Consider the following 20,530-nt stretch of genomic DNA (forward strand, 5'->3'; position numbering starts at 1 on the left):
CACTGCATGAAACCTTACAAACACACACACACACACACACACACACACACACTTCTTGCTCGAGCAGAAAGGTACTTGTGCTCTTGTATCTGGAGTAAATAATTCCTGCCAGTTTCTACTTCCTGCAACAACCTCCTGTGATATATTTCACACTCATGTCAGTAAGTTCTCTTGAATCTCAGGGCCAAGCTACACGTGACGAAAGACAAGTGAACAGGGACGAATACATGTGAGTCTGTTCACTTGCCAGGCAAGTGTCATTCGTCACTTTTAGCTTGGCCCTCAGGAATATCTTTTAGGTAATGGACCAGGGAGGGGAGATGGCAAAGAACAGTTCAGTGACCAGAACTCTACTTATCATTGTCCGGACATTTTAAATTACCTATTGAGAGCGGCTATGAAAGCATTATTGACCCAGAAACCAGTGTTATTAATTCACAATTTAAATTAAAACACGAAACTATAGACACGACCAGCGCTTTTTTTCTGGGAAGAGGTGGTGGAACTCAGTGGGTTGGTTTCAGTGAAAATGGTCACATGGCTGGTGGCCCCGCCCCCTGATCTCCAGACAGAGGGGAGTTTAGATTGGCAATCAGGGGGCGGGGCCACCAGCCATGTGACCATTTTCAAGAGGTTCCAGAACTCTGTTCCACCACGTTCCAGCTGAAAAAAAGCCCTGGACATGACTGAAAAATAGGAAAGAGCTTCTTACTGCCACCAGTGCTCTTGTCTTAACAAAGAGAATAGAACGAGTTTGGGGTTTGAGGCGGTATTCTTCCTCCAAGATGAAAGTAATGTCTTCCAATTTGGGATTTTCATTGGACTCATCCTGAGAAATTGCAATCATCTCTTGTAATTTATCTGAGGGAGGGAGGGAGAGAGAAGGAGCTGAAATTACCAGCACATATTTATTTCATTTATTAAGTTGTTTTTCCAAAAAAAAAAAAAGCATGGATGAACAGAAATCTACCTGCCTGGGACATGAAAGCCAATGAAGGAGATATCAGAGAGAGGGCATTCCACCAACAGGACTCGACCACTGAGAAGACCCTATCCCTGTTCCCCGCTTGCCTCAGAGGATCTTTACTGGAAAGCTTAGTTTCCCCAGTGTTGAAAGAATGGAACCTATTTCAGTTATTTCTGTCAAGTAGGTACTAAAGGCTCAGGGAACCATTCTGGGTTAATAAGATGAATAAAGACATTTTCCTACGAAGTACCTTCAAAGTTTGAAGCTAGCTTCTCTTCAATTTCATCAAACCCTCCAGCCTTGATATTCTCAAAAAATTCTTTCAGGTAAGCCAGCGCATCCTGAGTACGAGCATCTTCATTAATGATGAGAGCGTCATTGTATTTCTGCATATAAAAGAGAATTTGGAAAGCTTTTTGAATGAAGAAATAATAATAAAAACAAAAAGAACACACTTCATTCTGACCCCAACTACTGTTCATGGAGGAAATACAGAGGAAAAGCAAAACAAGCCACACTTATCCAGCATGGAGCTGAAAACAGCTTCTCAGTTGTGCTTACCAAAGGCCTGGCGGGAAAAACTAGAGGCACTTTCTTTGGACTGCTGCACAAAAACTGGCTGCTAAGCAGGACTCAGTTGCTCTCAGTGGCAAGGAATGTGCACGCTTAGTTTCTCCATGTGGATTGAGCAATTTTCTGTTAAGTCTTAAAAATGGTCTAGTGTGTCACAGAAAACTGACTAATCCACATGGTGAACTGGTGCACAGAAACATTCATACTGTGTGGAGACAATCGCCACAGGTAAAAACTTAAAATGGCTTCCCAGGTAATAACTACATTGCCTGATACTCCATACAAGGTGAAGGGGCCTTTTTTTACTTGAGCCTGAAGAGTAGAGTTCCACTAGTGCCTGTATTAATACCAATACAGGAAAAGCATGAATTTTTCACATACCATTCCTGGAAGTTCACTGCAGGAAATAAGGTTGTTTTCTGAGGAGAAAAGAGTAACTCACCCGGAGATGCTCCGTGTAAATAAACAGAGCCCTGCAAATCTTGCTTTCTTCCTCCTTATTTGGCAGCTGTAACACCGAGCATCTCTTCTGTACACCAACTATCCACTGTTCATATTTCTGTGTGCCAAAACTTCTGCACTTAATGTCAGACAAAGTATCTAATGGGGATAAGCAGGCATGCAAACTGGTAAACAGGAGGCCTGCAAAACAATGATGTCTAGGGACAAAATTCACTTTCTAATCAAAAATTATATATACATTTTATATTTAGTTTCTCTTTCAGAAGCGCATTTCAGAACTACTGACTTCTGTGAACCCTGAAAAAGAGCCAAGTGTGAGCAATATATTAGACCACAGGAGGAAGAGGCCATTTTGCCAACCTTCCTAATATCCAAGCAACTGAACCAATAACGGCTAACCAGGGAAGTGTGTCTTTGGGAGATCCATTGCAAGATCCACTAGGAAGCCAGCGTGGTGTAGTGATTAGGATAGCCCTCTACTACACAACTGATGGAATGCATGGAGACCAGACATGCATATGCTAGCCCCGCCCCCTGGTTCCGCAGCTCATAAGCCCAGAGGAAGCAGCACCCACAACCATGTTTTCACCCCATGATCACGGATGCTTCTTCTATTACAGATCAGGAGGAGGGAGTGTGTGGACACATTCTCTATGCTTATGAGCAGGGATCATTTCATAGAAAAAGAGCTGGAGGAACTCATTAGCATAACTTATTAACGTAACTCATTAGTATATGCCACACCCCTTGACATCACCAGAAGTGTGTCATTAGCATAACTGATTTGTATATGCTACACTCCCTGGCATCACCTATCCTGGCTGTTTTGGGCCCAAAATGGCAAAAAGGGGCTGAAAATGGCCAAAAAGGGACCCAAAATGGTCAGGATCGGGCCGCTGCTGAGTGGGAGAGTGATCCACCACCTGTCAGAGGCCCGATCCAGGCCGTTTCAGCCCCAATCCAGGCCGAAACAGGCCCAAAATGGCCGAGAGTCAGGTGGGCAGGGCCACCTGACATGTGACCTTTGGGGGGAACTGCCGGAACTGCATTCCTGCGCGTTCCCCCTCAAAATGAGCCCTGCTTATGAGGTAGTGACTGGATGGAGGTTGGGGACAGGGTCAATTTACTCTCTTACTGTGTTGTTGTTAAAATAAAAGAGGTGAGAAGAACCATTCATGGTGTCCTAAGATCTGTTGAGAAAAGATATAACTGAAATGAGAGAAAGAGCCTCTCAATACATTTTCAGACCTTTTCTGTGCATTACGGCATTTTCTTTTCTAGTCCGCAGAGCTAGGCAGTGACACAGCACACAAAGGGTGATTTCGTATCGTGATTAAAGCCAACTTGTTAACTCCGTGCCAGAAATTGGCCACTTCATAATTTAAATGAGCGAACATTCAGTAGTCTGGCTGAGCAATAGAAATGACATTTTGCTGGGCAAACGACCCAGTTCTACAGGCAGATCTTGTCCAATACCCCGACTTCCTGTATCCGGTCTAGTGGTTTATGTTGTAGTTAGAATTCAAAGCAGAGTAACTAGTGACATTTTCAACCCTATTCCTCCATTTGGTCTACAATCAGGGCTTTTTTTCAGCTGGAACGCAGTGGAATGGAATTCTGGAACCTCTTGAAAATGGTCACATGGCTGGTGGCCCCTCCCCTGATCTCCAGACAGAGGGGAATTTAGATTGTTCTCCACGCTGCTCTAAATTCCCCTGTCTGGAGATCAGGGGGCGGGGCAACCAGCCATGTGACCATTTTCGCCAAGGGCGATTTAAACTTTTAAAAACTCTCCCCTTGTTCCAGCTGACCCAAAGTGACATCATTGGTCTTGGGAGCGTGCGCGCACTTTGTGCGCGCACATGTGTTACCAGGGGAACAACCTCCTGCCAAGAGTTGCCCCCTGTGCTGGCAACCCACTGAGTTCCACCACCTCTTTTTCCAGAAAAAAGCCCTGTCTACAATACCTCAAAAGCAGGGACTGAGGAGTTATTTAAAAGAAAAAAATGTCGAGGAAGGATGAGCAAACTAGAACACAAAGAAGACTTAAATGAAAAATGAAAAGTTATGACACTGGGATTAGGGGTTTGAAAAACAATGGTTTCCTCAAGAAAAAGGGTATTACATCACACAAGGTTGACATCACCAAAATTGCTCTGACCTGTTCCAAGGATCTTACCTATAGGATAAAGGTTTTTTGCCAGATCTTCCGTTTGAGACATCATGTGTGAAATAATGTCCACAAAGCGACTTTGGGGACGTTTCTGAATAAGCCTAATTGCTGTAATAATAATAAAAAAAAACAAGGATCAGTCATTAACAGCATTTCATTGCTTGGAACTCACTGAACAGTAACTATTACCTCATCTTCTCCCCAACAGTGGGAGGACCTAAAATAAGGATCGCCCAGCTGCGATCACTCATGGCTCCCCTTTCATTTTTTTTAACTGCAGATTTTGAAAATTGGGAGACACTTTTCTTATGCTAGCATGGGGTCTCAAATGCTTGCATTCAATCAAAAGTATTTGCTACTTTCGTACATCTAGACAGCAGATGTCTTGAAGTTACAATAAGCAGACTTCAGATGGCAAGTTACTGCTGTGACTGTCACATGGCAGCTGAGTGTACGATCCTATAAACAGAAACGTCTTGTCGTGGTCTTGTGGTTGAGCTCTATTGCTGTCCCTGAATACCAACATCTGGGAAGGGGCTGTGCTTATGTTGTGCATGCGGGCTTCCTGGTTGGCCACAGTAGAAAACAAGATGCTGGAGCTTTGATCTGTCCACATACGGAGATTATTACCAGGTGGATCTACAAGTGAGAGACAGCGGGACAACCTTCTGAGAAGAGGGTAGGAGATGTACAATACCACTTTAAGTAGCGCTCCACTCTGCTTAAGATTGCCCTATTAGAGCTGGTACATGAACTCCTGAGTTTGGTGTAGTGGTTAAGAGTGCGGGACTCTAATCTGGAGAGCCGGGTTTGATTCCCCCACTCCTCCACTTGAAGCCAGCTGAGTGACCTTGGGCAAGTCACGGCTCTCTGGAGCTCTCCCAGCCCCACCCACCTCACAGGGTGTTTTGTTGTGAGGATAATGATAGCATACTTTGTAAACTGCTCTGAGTGGGCATTAAGTTGTCCTGAAGGGCGGTATATAAAACCAATGTTGTTGTTATTATTATTAGAATGTATAATGGTTCAGTGAACGTAAGCTGGAAATGTGCTCAATATCATTTTATCATATGTGGTGGACATGTAAGAAAGCAAAAACTTTTTGGTCACAAATATAATAACTAATTCAGGAGATTTTAAAGACCAAAATACAATTGAAACCTGAGCCTTTCTTGTTGGGAATGATTGATATTCAGATGGAAAGAAGTTGTGGAACTTTTTTCTTATACATGATTACGGCAGCAAGTCCATTATATGCACAAAATTGGAAGAGTTCAATATTGCCTAAATGGAAGAACGGTTGCTAAAGATGCTGGAACTTGCAATGATGGCAAAACTTACTCCGTTGATCAGAGAGAAAGAAAACATCTTCATTTGTGGCTGAATACAAACCCCTTTTAGACTTTTTACATGAAATAAGATAATAATGATTTGATGATGTGTGGATTTATGGATTAAGGACTATAGACTTTAAAAAAGAAAGCTTTTATCTTTAACACAGAGGAAGAGAAGCTGTCTTTAGTTTAGCCCTGGGTGGAAGACCTTTCCTTGCCTACAGACAGCCCCCCAACCTTAAACGACTTCTCACTCACAATCATGAATCGGCCAGCAGAGTCACCAGCACAGGTACCAGGCCCTGCAACAGACCCAGATGCCAGCTCTGCCCCTATATCTACCCAGGGGATACAATTACAGGACCCAATGGCATCAACTACACTGTCTCTGGCACTTACAGCTGCTCATCCTCCAATCTGATATATGCCCTCATGTGCCAACAATGGTCTTCTGCTCTGTACATTGGACAAACCAGCCAACCTCTATGCAAAAGAATGAATGGACACAAATATGACATTAGAAATGGAAACATCCAGAAACCAGTGGGAAAACACTTCAATCTACCAGGACATTCCATCAATGACTTAAAGGTTGCTGTAGTTCAACAGAAACCTTTCAAAAACAAAATCCAACGGGAGGCTGCTGAATTGGAATTCATATGCAAATTTGACTCTGTCAAGCTGGGACTGAATAGGGACTATGAATGGTTATCACATTATCACAGGTAACAGATTTCCTTTACAGAGGCGGGGTCTGGGGGAGCCCAGTGGCGCCTGGCATAGGCTTTCGGGGACCACAGTTCTCTTTGTCAGATGCATCTGACGGGGAGAGCTGTGGTTATCGAAGGTTTATACTACATAGGAATTGGATGGTCTAGCTGTTTTACTGCTGCAAACTAACACGGCAACCTCCCTTGAAGCCTCACCCAAGCCAACTGACCCCCACACCAAAAGGAGATGTTTACATTTACTAGCAAAGGAATGTTTTGGTTGCATCCCTCCCTCTCCCCCCCTAACTGCATCTTCTCTCTCCTCCCCTCCTCCCCCTTCCTCTTCTATATTTGACCAGTTTCTGTACCATGCATCTGACGAAGAGAACTTGATTCTCGAAAGCTTATGCTACAATAAAATTGGTTAGTCTTAAAGGTGCTACTGGACTCTTTTTGATTTTCTCTTTAGTTTATTTTGTCTTTTTCTTTCTTTTTTTAATTTTTTTGGTATGTTCTGATATTTAGTTAGCTTTGTTGGTTGGTTAGTTTTTAGATGTATTTTTATGTCTTGTCTTTTACTAACTTGGGGGGCGGGGAGGACTGCCCTGTTAGAGGAGTTTGAAGATGCATCTTCAGAAGTCCAGGATGGCTCTAAGCCATGGCAAGTGGAGCCAGCTAGAAATAATCTGATTCCCCTTGTGAACTTACCATAAGAAAGAGATAGCTAAGGAATTTATTCTAATAAAAACATGGATGGGCAACTCTATCCATGCTTTACACGAAGAGTAGCAGTACACCTCAACTCCAAACGTAAGAGCGTAGCCCAAGATGACCCATGCCAACACTGCTTCTGTATCCAGGGCAGACAGATAAGGGATGGGCTTAGGGGACCTGCTGAAAAGATAACGGCCAAAACAATAGCACACTCCTTCCTCCACCAAGACGGTAATGCAACATGCTATTTACTTTTGTGTGGCTTATAGACAATTTCCTCCAAGTCTTTGGTGTTCTCTTTGACGGTTGATATGACCTGGGCATTGAGCGCGGCACAAACTGTGCAGATGTGTTCTATGGTCTCCTCAAGACTTTTGGCACTGCCCACTCCAAGAGAGGCTGTCAATCCTACAATCTGAACACACAATGCAAATGGACAAATCACTGCCCGAGGACAAGCAACGTAAGGAAAGAACAGTAGGGTGGAGGGGGGGGGGAAGGATGCTGTCTCTCTTAAAGCATATGCATTAGAATTCTCTTAAAATCAGAACCAAAAACAAAGAATTTGCAGCAACTAGACTCTATCCATGATGTACCAAGACCCTCCCTACATTTTTAGGGTTTTTTAGGTGTTTAAGACCGCTATCATGCAATCCTAAGAAAAGTTACATGATTCCAAGCCGCTTGGCTGAAAAGGGCTTAGAACGGCGCAACTCTGCTTAGGACAGTACATACACAAATAGAATTAAAACTGCATGTATGCTGTGACTTTGTCAGACTGCAGCCAAACCCATAAAATATGATGTGGGGATACACAATTCAGCCTAAGAATCTCTGCTTTAAAAAAAAAAAAACACAGAACGTTTGTAGTCCTTAAGATGTGAAGATACGTTACCTGTGGCAGTGGCGTTTCTGCGTTCTCAAATTTAAGTTGCAGGTACTTGGACATCAACACATTGTAAGGATGGTTACCGGTTGTGTTGTGGCACTCATCAAAAATCATCAGTGTGAAGAGCGAAAGGGAAGGCAGCGTTCCATCATTGAGACAGTTGAGAAGAATCTGGGGTGTCATGACTGTAATATCATTCCCCTCAATAACCATGGCTACAGGAGTATTTGTAGCTGTCTCCCCACAGATTCCTGCAACAGTATAGCTGGAAAGGAACACAGACAGACATTGGTCATAACACTAGCCACTCATACTGGGCGTAGAGCAGATCTAAAGTTCTGCAAGAAGAAATTCAAAGTTCTGCAACTGGGGGTGGGGGGGAAGCAAGTGAAGGGAACGTCTGCAAAAGATACACAGTTCTGCCTGCATTGTTTTTAACCATTTGATTCTCCAATGGCATAAGGAATAAGTTCACACATGAGGAAAGAATAACAGAATTTATGGTATATTGAGGAAGCAGGTGTGACGGCTCCCTGCTTCTCTGAACCTGCTGTGTCTTTACATGCTTTTAGATCCGGAGGAGTTAGCCGTGTTAGTCTGTAGTAGCAAAATAGTAAAGAGTCCAGTAGCACCTTTAAGACGAATCAACTTTATTGTAGCGTAAGCTTTCGAGAACCACAGTTCTCTTCGTCAGATGCATGGAGGGTAAGAAGAAACTGCCCAGAGATATATAGGTGGTGAGAGGAGGGGGTAGTAGATGCAAATCAGTTACTTCTGATAATGAGATAAGCATTCATAGTCTCTATTCAATCCAAGTCTGACTGAGTCAAATTTACATATGAATTCCAATTCAGCAGCTTCCCGATGAATTTTGTTTTTTTAAGTTTCTGTTGAACTATGGTGACCTTTAAGTCCTTGATGGAGTGTCCTAGTAGATTGAAGTGTTCTCCTACTGGTTTCTGGATGTTGCCATTTTTAATGTCAGATTTGTGTCCATTTATTCTTTTGTGCAGAGGTTGGCTGGTTTGTTTACATGCTCTAGTTCTCTTAGACTCAAGCGATATTCCTTAATAATCACTGATACCACTTAGACATCCCTCTATTGCTTGGGCCACTCGGACCTTGGAGGCTTCCTCCACCTCCCTCCCAGCCGGGATCCCAACCCCTCTACCCCTCCCAGCCAATCAGCTCCCTGACTGGGTCTCCACCCCTTGGCTGGGTTGGACCCTTTGTGCCTCCCCTGTGTATTCCTGCTGGGCTGCAGGGGCATGATAGACACAGCTCTGCCATTCAGCCAACTCTCATAGGCCAGCTGAGCTGCCATTTTTCAGCTGTCATTGAACCATGCCCTGCCACTTTGGGATGGCCTGTTGGACCCCCTGGAGTGGCCCAATGCAGGGCAGCGTAATCATGGTAAGTGGAGGCATTAACTGTGACAGGATAAGATGTCCTGCCCACACCTAGACACAGAAAAGCTCTGTTTTGTAGACAGAAGTGCCTTCTATTAACAGAAACTAACTCTGGATCCAACCTTTTCTTTCTTTCTCCCTCTCACACATACAAGACCATTAAAGCATTTAATATGGTTAGCTAATCACTCTTGTCATTCACGTTTACTAAGAAGCGTGTCCAACCATGGACCAATGAGCTTAGTAACTATGTACAGTATTTGCAGCATATATAATACACAAATACTGTCTAGATCGACCTAAAATCCGTATCAAAAGCACATTCTGGCTTTGGAACAAACCAGCAACCCAACAAAAGAGGGCTTCAGTTATACCTGCTTCTTTCAAAATGCTCTTGGAAAACTTTCTTCTGCTGTTCGTACACTGGGACTTTGGTAGCAAGGAAGACAACCTTCCCTTTCTGCCCAGCAGGCCTGTTGCGGAGGTGATGATCACAGATCATAAGGGACACAAAAGTCTTCCCAGACCCTGTCAAGGTGGGAGAGAGAAGAAAAGGACTAGCAGGAATTGTTTGTAAAAGCAAGAGTGTTCCCTACCCAATCCTGCTGTGCATTTAAGCTATCTCACACGTTTTGTACCTACAAGGTGAAAAAATGTTGATGTACCCAACGAAGATCTGATTCTGTAGCAGTGTTGGGTTTGTCCGATTCTTGAAGAAGAATCCAGCCCTAACACATTAGATGACCTCAGACAAGCCAGTCTTAGCCTCAGTCCTCCACTCGTAATCCTTTCCTTTTATTCCCTTAGAAGCTCACTGATCCATAAATCTTGAGCAGCAGAAAATACTTATTACTCATCTTTTTGGGATGCAAAGGCTAAAGGGACTGAGACGTATTTTGCAATTGCTAAGGTAAATTTAGGATCCTTATCACTAAGCAAAACAACCAGGGTTTCTGAAGTATAAAGGGACAGTTGGTTAATTAAGGGCTTAATATAAAAATCCCTTAAATTTTTGAAAAACCTACATTCAAGCAGGGCATGAAAGGATGTATCGATCCTATTAAGGCCACAAGGGCCTTAAAATCCTCCACCTGTAATGTGAGGATAATAATATTGATGGGTTGCTGTACTATTGAAATAATTTAGGGGAAGCACTCAGAAAAACCCACAGTATAGAGCACAAGTATTCCAAGGCAGAAACAGGAAACAAATGTGAAATACCTTTCAGTGTCATTTTCCAGTACCTCCACCCAGCTAATAAGCTTTAAAAAAAACCAGTATCTCATCAAGGAGTAGGAAACTCTATCTCTTTCCCTAAAATACAGCCTCATGGCCTTGTGTAGCAGATAAAATAGGTGGGTGCGTAGGTGGGTGACATTGCTCCATTCCACACATTTAACTCAGAGGGAGCTGAGACAGTCAGCACCAAAGAAAGGCTGAATCCACATACCCGCGGAGCGTCCCGGCGTTGTGCTAAATGTTCGCTAAACACCTAGAAGTGTAGTATCTTTCTAGCGCGATTCGCTAGAATCGCGCTAGAAAGACACTACACTTCTGGGTGTTTAGCGAACATTTAGCGCAACGCTGGGACGTTCCGCGGGTTTGTGGATTCAGCCAAATTCTCCCGAGTTTTGTCTCCAGATAGTTCTTTCTGAGCCAAAATGGGAAAACCCTGAAGTTTTGGCAAAGAAACGCCACACACAGAGTTCCAATTGTATAAAAGTTGCCACAGTATGAAAATCTTATGCTAAAATGTCCGCACTATGCATGACCATTGCAAACAATGAAGAAAAATCAGCTTGAATCAGATATTAGGATAACAATAGTGTGAGTTCTTTTATAGTAACACAGTAAAAGACTGTTTATTTCTGTCAATCTCACTTGCAGAATGCCCTCTCTGAGGATGCTCAAACTCCTTTGATATGTTTTGGGGCATTACATAAAAACCAGCAATGCTGATTCTGTGAACTTAGGCAGATCGTGAGAGGGGAGGGCAGGAAGGGTTACATCGGTGCTTAGTTCTTGTGGCCTCTTTTTACACGCCCAGGGTCATACTGATTGTCACTTTGGGGTCAGGAAACAATGTTCCCCAGACCAGTTTGGCCGGGCATCCTGACGGTGTTTTGCCATCTTCTGGGCACGGAGTAAGGGTCACTGGGGAGGGGAGGTTGTTGTGAATTTCCAGAGTTGTGTGGAGGGTTGGACTAGATGACCCTGGAGATCCCTTCCAATCCTACGATTCTAAGATTCTACTTTATTTATCCAAGCTTTCCCATAACTTGTGTCATCCTGCTACGCTATAAACCATTGCACTGCCTTCTTCAAGAGGGTATGAGGTTATGTTGACTTGGGTTTTTTTTTAATTTTAAAGAGTTCTATTGAAGCTACATTGTAAATGAAAAGATGGGATCAATATATTTTTTTTAAAAAAAAATCAAGATACAGAGCACAGGTGAGGCTTAGCTTTTTTTATAAAAAGAAACAGTTTTCACAGTGGACCCGCATGGAGCTACCCATGGTTCCGTCTCACCAAATAATAACTACTCTGACTGACAGCTGGAGGTTTTCCGGGATCATTGGCAGAAATCCCCAGAAATTCGCCTCACGTAACCCTTTTTAACTGGAGATGCCACTGACCTTGCAAAACGTGCTCTCTGAGGGACAGCCCCGCACCAGAAACTGACACTAGAGATACAAGTTCCAGATATGTTAACTTTTCCAGTGACAGTCCTAAAACAAATACAAATATCCTGTGTCTTTCCCAAGAAATCTTCTTTAGGCTCTTCTAAACAAAATCTTTCCCGCATTGTAAAAACCACACATCAAACTTAGAAAGCACCCTTCCAAACACGATCATAACTCACAACCAATGCGCTCTTACCAGTAGGGGCACAAATGATGGTATGTTTGCCACTGAGAGCGGGCTGGGCGAGTTCAGTTTGATAGCTTCTTGCCTTCTTTGGAAAATAAGTGGACTGCTGACACGGTTCTAGAAACACAAGAAGGCAAAATCCATTTGGCAGCATTTGTCACTTAAAAGTTACGTTTTGTATGGATTGCTCCTTTCCTCTTCACTAGAAAAAATAATCTTGTATGAGGTAAAACTTTTATTTGTCCCGATCCAATGGCTCATTGAGGACAGAGGTGTACATAACATCCCCTTCCTGAAATAGGTTTACTTTTAATTTCAAAGAGAGACGTGGAAGTCAAACACCAACCCTTCAATCAATAGTTGGTATATGAAAATCTGGGATCTCTTCATTTCAGAGAAATTACATGACAAAATCCTTCAGATGGAGCACTTCCCAAGAACCACCAATTTTTTAGAAAAGTGGCTTCCCTTCCTTGATTATCTTGAAATTAATAGACCCCATCCGGGCTTAAAACAGTTTAATTTACATACATATGTGTAAATTACTTTTATGTTTCTATGCATGTTGGTGTGTATCATAAAATTCATTCGCCTTCTGACACAAGCAATTGTTATAATTTATTACTTTTTATTGTACAGTATTTAATCTAGAATTTTCTGTAAATGACAAACTACAATCTTTATCTTCTGTATTTGAATTCAATAAAAACTATTTTAAAAAGAGAGAGAGAGAGAGACGTGACCCACTTCCACTGCCCTTAACATGGAAGCTTGCAGGAAATCCATTTCTCGCTCCTGTGTGACAAGTTGCACTTTCTGAAATTCTCTCTTCCACACAAGTCTGGAAGGAACAAGAACATCTGCTTGCCTTTGTAATTCCAGAGGCGAGATACCATCCCTCCTCCCCTCAGTAAAACTAGGGTGAAACCTGATACCAAAGGCACCAATGTATATCTACTTGCCTGGGGATATTGAGACAAGATGCTAACTTAAACTAATGGTCTGAAACATCTCTCTTCTCCTCTACCTCTTTTTTTTAAAATTTTGTAATATCCAGCCTGAGGAAGAATTCTGGAGAACTCAAAAGCTTGCACACTGTTTAGTGTCAACGTAGCTGGTCCTAATGAAAGGTATTAGTGGATATTGGAAAGTTACTGCAAGTCTATCCAACTATGCTTTTGACCACCATAGATCAGAAGGTCCCTGACATAAAACATGCACACTTAAGGTTGTGAAGCAAACACAAATTGCAAGCAACCCTTACTGAATCTTGCTATGTGGGCAGCGCACTGCTACTCATACAATGAGAGTTACAAATCACTGCCACTTGTGTCAACACTAGAGGTGGGCACAAACTGAAATACGAACCAAAGCTCGTCATGAAACGCCGATTCATGGTTCACGAACTTGCAGTTTGTCAGAGCCTATTTCTGACGAACTGCCATGAACTTTAGGCCGGTTCGTTTGGTTCGTTTTGTCACTGCAGACAGTCTGGCACCAATCAATCAGTTTCCTGGGCAACGGGGGGGGGAGGGGATTTCTGCCCTGGAAGTGACGTTTTCACGAACCAAACAAACTGGTTCGTGAACTAGGGCAAGTTCATGGTTCGTAAAACACAACAAACCACGAACTGAGCGGTTCGGCATCTTCCTGGTTCATGCCCATCTCTAGTCAACACCCACAGACCTCAACTTCACAAATCTCGGTTGGAAAGTCCCCCACCACCATCCCCTTGAATCCAGGTCTCCAACCCCTAACATTCTAACAATTCAGGCAGATCTTATTCCTGATGATCTCTCCTATCCATGTACTAGCATCTTGGCTTGGTGTTCTGCACAAATGCCAGGACAGCATGCAGTCTCTTCCTAGTCTCCCTCAACTACATACTGTCAATTCCTCCATCTAGTTTTCACATGCCCCCCAAACCCAGACAGCCATCGCTAGAATGCTGCAACTTCCTTAAATCTCAGTCCATCATCTGAAAGTGACTAATGCATATATACACTGCTATTTAGTAAGAATACAGACTCAAAATGCTAACATCATTTTCAGATGTTACCTGAAGGGGAACACAAAGGGAAGCAGGGATTTCTGCTCAAATTGTCAAGTTGTGCATCTTCCATATACTGCAAATTTATATTAACAGCACAGCTGTCATCCTCGTCATCCGTCATTTCAACATCCGTGACTTCCCTGCAATCTGAACAGAACAGAACATCTCATGATCAGAATGACACATCCCATTATTTTTTAGTACGACAGGACAAAAATATTTGTTGCAGTAATTCTGCCAAGCGGACATCCCTCAGGTGTGTTTATCCCCACACACTTTTTTATAATGCATTTGTCATTAGCCACCCTTGTCGCTGCAATGAGAGTAGAAAGGCGGGGTATAAATTTTGGAAACACACATAGAAACAGGATAAAATAGGTAAAATTATGTGGAACAATGCTAGCAGTCCCAGAGAGAACGTGCCTCCCCCATCACCCCGGGAAGCGTCTCGCTCTCAACATTACGACTGGGGGGGGGGCGGGCGGGCGGGGAATCCAACATCTGCAGAAGACTTGAAATAGCTTTGTGTGACTGCTTTGGTGTCTGTTGTGTGTTCCGCTCAAGACAAGCGTAACTATACAAACAAGCCTAAACACAGTGCATTTAAACATTATTTTGTCTTTACAACAATTTGCTCTAAGGGTCTTATATAATGGGGGGGGGGGAGAGAACTACCAGTGTAATATTATGCATGTTCTTGGGTAAGGACTACAAACATTTTAAAAGAGAAACAAATATCGTAACTTTATACATATAGCCAAACTCCTTAATGCTGATCTTTATTTTTTTTTTTAAAAAAATGACTGCCATCTTTTAAAAAATGCCAACCGAAAGCCTGCAGGATGAAAGAAAGCTGTGTTTCCATAAAGATGTCCTGAAGCATTAGGAACCACATAAACGCAGCTGAAAGGACTTCCCTAGCGGAAGGTACTTCAAGACTATCATCAAAAAGAGTCCAGTAGCACCTTTAAGACTAACCAATTTTATTGTAGCATAAGCTTTCGAGAATCAAGTTCTCTTCGTCAGATGCATGGTACAGAAACTGGTCAAATATAGAAGAGGAGGGGGAGGAGGGGAGGAGAGAGAAGATGCAGTTAGGGGGGGGAGAGGGAGGGTGCAACCAAAACATTCCTTTGCTAGTAAACGTAAACATCTCCTTTTGGAGTGGGGGTCAGTTGGCTTGGGTGAGGCTTCAAGGGAGTTTGCCGTGTTAGTTTGCAGCAGTAAAACAGCTAGACCATCCAATTCCTATGTAGTATAAGCCTTCGATAACCACAGCTCTCCCCGTCAGATGCATTTTGCTACCACAGACTAACACAGCTAACTCCTCTGCATCCAAGACTATAATGCAGCTCGCATATACAAACATGCGCACAGAGTATCCAGGACACAAGATCTTTTAAGGGCTTTAGGGCCAAGCCATTTTGCTCAAAACTGGGGCTGTTTTGGGTTTGGAAATGGTATTGGGGAGGATGCAGCCCTCTCTCCCCACCCGTGCTGCGGACCCATTTCAAATCAGGCCCCTGAAGCACTTGGCACTTAGTTCCCACTAGCTGCCATCTGACTGCGACTAGCTCTGTCCACAAGTTACAGAGAACACATGTGCAACCCATGTACAGTGTACCGGTGATGGCTCATATGTGCATTGAGCAATTCTCGTGTTACTTTCAAAGCATGTACAGCTGAACATGTAATTGAAACCACGTTTATCCAGGTACCGGTCACTGGTTTCAGGAACCAGTGAACATAGATCCAGAGGAGTTAGCTGTGTTAGTCTGTAGTCTTCACCTTTCCCCCTCCCACCTGGCAACCTCTCCCCTAGGGTCCAGTTTTTTGTTTTTCAAAGCATGTACAGCTGAACATGTGATTGAAACCACGTTTATCCAGGTGCTGGTCACTGGTTTCATTTAGTGAACATAGATCCAGAGGAGTTAGCCATGTTAGTCTGTAGTCTTCACCTTTCCCCCTCCCACCTGGCAACCTCTCCCCTAGGGTCCAGTTTTTTGTTTTTCAAAGCATGTACAGCTGAACATGTGATTGAAACCACGTTTATCCAGGTACTGGTCACTGGTTTCATTTAGTGAACATAGATCCAGAGGAGTTAGCCATGTTAGTCTGTAGTCTTCACCTTTCCCCCTCCCACCTGGCAACCTCTCCCCTAGGGTCCAGTTTTTTGTTTTTCAAAGCATGTACAGCTGAACATGTGATTGAAACCACGTTTATCCAGGTACCGGTCACTGGTTTCATTTAGTGAACATAGATCCAGAGGAGTTAGCCGTGTTAGTCTGTAGTCTTCACCTTTCCCCCTCCCACCTGGCAACCTCTCCCCTAGGGTCCAGTTTTTTGTTTTTCAAAGCATGTACAGCTGAACATGTGATTGAAACCACGTTTATCCAGGTGCTGGTCACTGGTTTCATTTAGTGAACATAGATCTAGAGGAGTTAGCCATGTTAGTCTGTAGTCTTCACCTTTCCCCCTCCCACCTGGCAACCTCTCCCCTAGGATCCAGTTTTTTGTTGCCAGCTGAGCCAGGCCCAGCTGCATGGTGAGGAATCTGCAAGGACTTGCTGTGGACCCTTCACTGTTCCCTGTATCCCCTTCCCCACATTATTTCCTCTTCCCCTCCATACGCTCACCTTTCCCTGCATCCTCCTTTCCTTCAAACTCACTAAAAAACGTACCTTTTATTTGCCTCCCCATCTTCATCTATATTTCTTAATTTACTTCCTTTACGTGCAGCCTTTCTCCACAATGGGACCCCAAAGCAGCTTACATTATTTTCTTTGCCTCTGTTATTAGCCACACAACAACCCTGAAAGGTAGGTTAGGCTGAGAGTGTGCAGCTGGTTCAAAGTCGCCCAGTGAGCTTCCCCAGCAGAGTTACAATTCGAACCTGGTTCTACCAGATTCTACTCTGAAACTCTAACCACTACACTACACTGCCTGGGGGGAGTGCTGTTGAACAGTAGGAAGCAGCCAGGCCTAGGTGAGTCATATGAATCATATGGTAGCAAGTCGCCTGGTCATTACTTCTGAGCTGGGCCCCAATGAGTTCTGGGCAACCTCGTGTTAGTCAGTATGCCACCCTTGGTTTCTGTTAGGATAAGAAGGGCAGGGTCTTTTCCAAGGATGTTTTGACCATTAGAAAGTATAGTGCAGTGGTCAGAGTGTCAGACTTGGATCTGGAACACCCAGCTTTGAATCACCACTCTGCTGTGGAAGCTCATTGAGTGACTTTAATCCAGTCAATCTATCTAATTCTCCACCATGTCTTAATCTGTGGTAGATACTTAAATCCAGAGACTGGAGCCATTAACACTCAACTCTTTCTACAAACCAGAAAAATGCCCCATTTGTAGAAAAATACAAAATATTTTTTTAAAAAAAATACATTATGGGGTTAAAAATCCTAAAATAAAAGCAGCAGCACCAACAGCTTTAAGTGTTGCTTTAAGAGCGGCACCTCACAGTATTGCCTGCTGGTTCCAGCCTTGGTTTCTGTCAGGAAAAGACTGCGGTAGGGTCAGGATCCTTTCTGGGGCTATTTTAGCCTTTGAAGGAGGAGTCTTCAGGGCCAGGGCCATTAGCAACCACTGGGCAACTTGCTCCCTGACTCGCATGACTCAGCCAGGACTGGCTGCTTGGGTACTGTTCAACAGCAGCCATCTCGTAAAAGCCGATGTGGTGCAGTGGTTAAAGTGGTAGACTAGGGAGACCCAGGTTCAAATCACCACTCTGTAGTGGAAGCTCACTGAGTAACCTTGGCACAGTTACATATTCTCAGCCTAATCTACCTCACAAGATTGTTATGAAGATAAAATGGAAGAGAGGAGAATCATGTAAACTGCTTTGGGTCCCCATGTGAAGAAAGGCAGGGTATAAATAAATATCAAGTGAGTGAGTGGATGGAAAGAAGAAAAGCAGAGAAAGGCGATGATATGGGAGTTTCCAGAAGGAAGGAAAGAGGAAGTAGGATGGAGAAGGGGATAGAGGGGGAAATGAGGAGCTGCCACAAGTCCTTCTGCACGCAACTGGGCTTTCTGCTATCATTTTCCTGGGTAGATAGTGCTAGGGGAAAGAAGGAAAAGCTAAGGACAGGGGGCAGATAAAGGTAGGTTGGCTGGCAGGTGGGAAGAAGGGAAGGAAGTTGGAAAAAGAGAGAGGCTATAGAGGCTTTTCAGGGAACTGAAATAGTGACAAGGGGGGAAATGAGATGCCCTTCAAAACTCTTTGCGGGTCCCCCACTTGTATCCTCTAAATTCCTAAAGCAGTGGCACCGACAATGAAACAAAGACTCGATGATTGCTTGCACAGTACCATCTCTAAAATTCCAGAGATTTTTGAGATCACAATTCGTCTCCTCCAATGCTATCCCAAAGGTTTTGGGCCAGTTTTCCTTATCTGACCGATACAGGCACTGAGCTAATTTTAATGCACTTGCTCCTTTGCCACTGTTGAGTTTAACCTGCAAGACAGAAAGAAAAAAATATTAGAGAGGGGGAAAAAACAAGCAAAACTTTAACAATCGAGGCTTTTTTTTTTTAGTGTACAACAGAAAATTTTCATATAATACTTTAAATAACAAACTTAGAATCTTTACTACAGTAGCCAAACAAATTTGCTTACATTGGAGCAAACAAGCAGTGTGCGCTGGACTTCTGCTGTGCAAAACAAAAACTTAGTTTAATCTGGTTTTTCTGCCACGGGAAAACCTGCGTATTATTATTGGGTGTGTGTTATTTGCCATCAAGTTACTTCTGAATTCTACGAATTAATGATCTCCAAAATGTCCTATCAGAGGCAGATTCCGCACACGTTGGATAATGCACTTTATCAATTGTTTGAGGTGGATTTTTTTGTTCCGCACACAAAAAAATCCGTTCCAAATGATCTATAAAGAGGATTGGAAGTGCATTATCCAACGTGTGCGGAATCACTAACAGCCTTGCTCAGGTTTTGCAAATGGAAGGCCGTTGCTTGGCTTCTTTTATTAAGTTAATGCATCCCATGTTGGGTTTTCTGCTTTTCCTGCTGTCTTCAACTTTTCCTAACATTGTCATCTTTTCCAGAGAGTCTTGATGTGACCAAAGTACAATAACCTCAGTTTCATCATTTTAACTTCTAGGATCAATTTAGGCTCGATTTGATGTAGAATCAGCTTCTTTGTCGTATCCATAAAACTCTCCCTCCAACACTACATTTCCAATGAATCAATTGTCTTCCTGTCAGTTTTCTTAAGTGCCCAACTTTCAAATCCCTATGTAGTATTAATGGAGCATCTTGGTCTTCAGAGACACTTCCTTAACTATCTTTTCTAAAAGTGCAATCCTAAGAAGTGTTACTCCAGTCTAAGACAACGGAAACCAATGGTCTTAGACTTGAGTAACTCTGTTTAGAATTGCATGGTAATTCCTCTATGGCTGCCCTTCCAAGTTTCAATCTCATTCTGATTTCTTGGTTGCTATCTCCCTTTTGACCGATGATTGATCCAAGGAATAGAAAATCTTTTAACAATTTCATTTTCTTCATTGTCAGCCTTAAAATTGTGTAATTCCTCAATAGACATTACTTATGTTTTCTCGACGATCGACCAGCTGTAATCCTGCTTTGGCACTTTCTCCTTTAACTTTCGTCAGTAGTTGTTTCAAGTCTTCACTATTTTCTGCCAGTAATGTGGTGTCATCTGCATCTTCCACCAATTAACGTTCCTTCCACCAATTATCACTCCATCTTCATCTAAATCTAAACCAATTTTCCTTATACATTTCTGCATATAGATTAAACAGATAGGGAGATAATATACATCCATGTCTGACACCTTTGCCCATCGGAAACCATTCTTCTTCTCTATATTCTGTCCTAACAGTAGCTTCTTGTCCAGAGTACAAGTTGTGCATCATCAACACAATCAGATGTTGTGGCACACCCATTTCTTTTCAAACCATCCACAGCTTTTCATGATCCACACAGTTGAAAGCATTGCTATAATCTATAAAAAAACACACCGTTCTTCTGAAATTCTCTGGTATGCTCCAGTAATCAACATAAAAGTGCAATGTTATCTCTACTGCTTCTTAGCTTGGATTAATTGTAGAATTCTTTATATTGTTCTCCTGCTGTCTAAAGCCACAAAAGGGGAAACATGGTGAAACTGGAAGAGCCCATACTTCAAATAGGTTCTGATCTGAATTTTTATTTTTACAAAAAACCAAGCATGCACGCTGATATTGGTAAACATAATTTTGGGAACTGGGATCCACTTCTCAACCTAACCTATTATAATAGTCGGGATTCATTTCTCAATCTCTTGTTATTGTCAAGGTCACTAAACAATGTTAGGGAAGCTATCGTTTGAGTCACACCCCAGAAGAAGT

General features: G+C 42.9%; 1 protein-coding gene across 1 annotated transcript in view; it reads right to left on the reverse strand.

Annotated features, from left to right (window-relative positions):
• Nucleotides 1-20,530, reverse strand: part of RIGI (RNA sensor RIG-I) — a 45,716-nt gene that overhangs the window by 8,868 nt on the left and 16,318 nt on the right. The window contains exons 4-13 of the mRNA XM_054987098.1: nt 18,474-18,621; nt 14,163-14,303; nt 12,113-12,220; nt 9,606-9,759; nt 7,829-8,087; nt 7,186-7,348; nt 4,182-4,283; nt 1,983-2,140; nt 1,218-1,353; nt 713-861 (exon numbers count right to left, since the gene is read on the reverse strand). Coding sequence (XP_054843073.1) covers nt 713-861; nt 1,218-1,353; nt 1,983-2,140; nt 4,182-4,283; nt 7,186-7,348; nt 7,829-8,087; nt 9,606-9,759; nt 12,113-12,220; nt 14,163-14,303; nt 18,474-18,621 — 1,518 coding nt within the window. The remainder of the gene's footprint in view (nt 1-712; nt 862-1,217; nt 1,354-1,982; nt 2,141-4,181; nt 4,284-7,185; nt 7,349-7,828; nt 8,088-9,605; nt 9,760-12,112; nt 12,221-14,162; nt 14,304-18,473; nt 18,622-20,530) is intronic.

This window comes from Eublepharis macularius, chromosome 8, assembly GCF_028583425.1.
Source record: "Eublepharis macularius isolate TG4126 chromosome 8, MPM_Emac_v1.0, whole genome shotgun sequence".
NCBI lineage: Eukaryota > Metazoa > Chordata > Lepidosauria > Squamata > Eublepharidae > Eublepharis > Eublepharis macularius.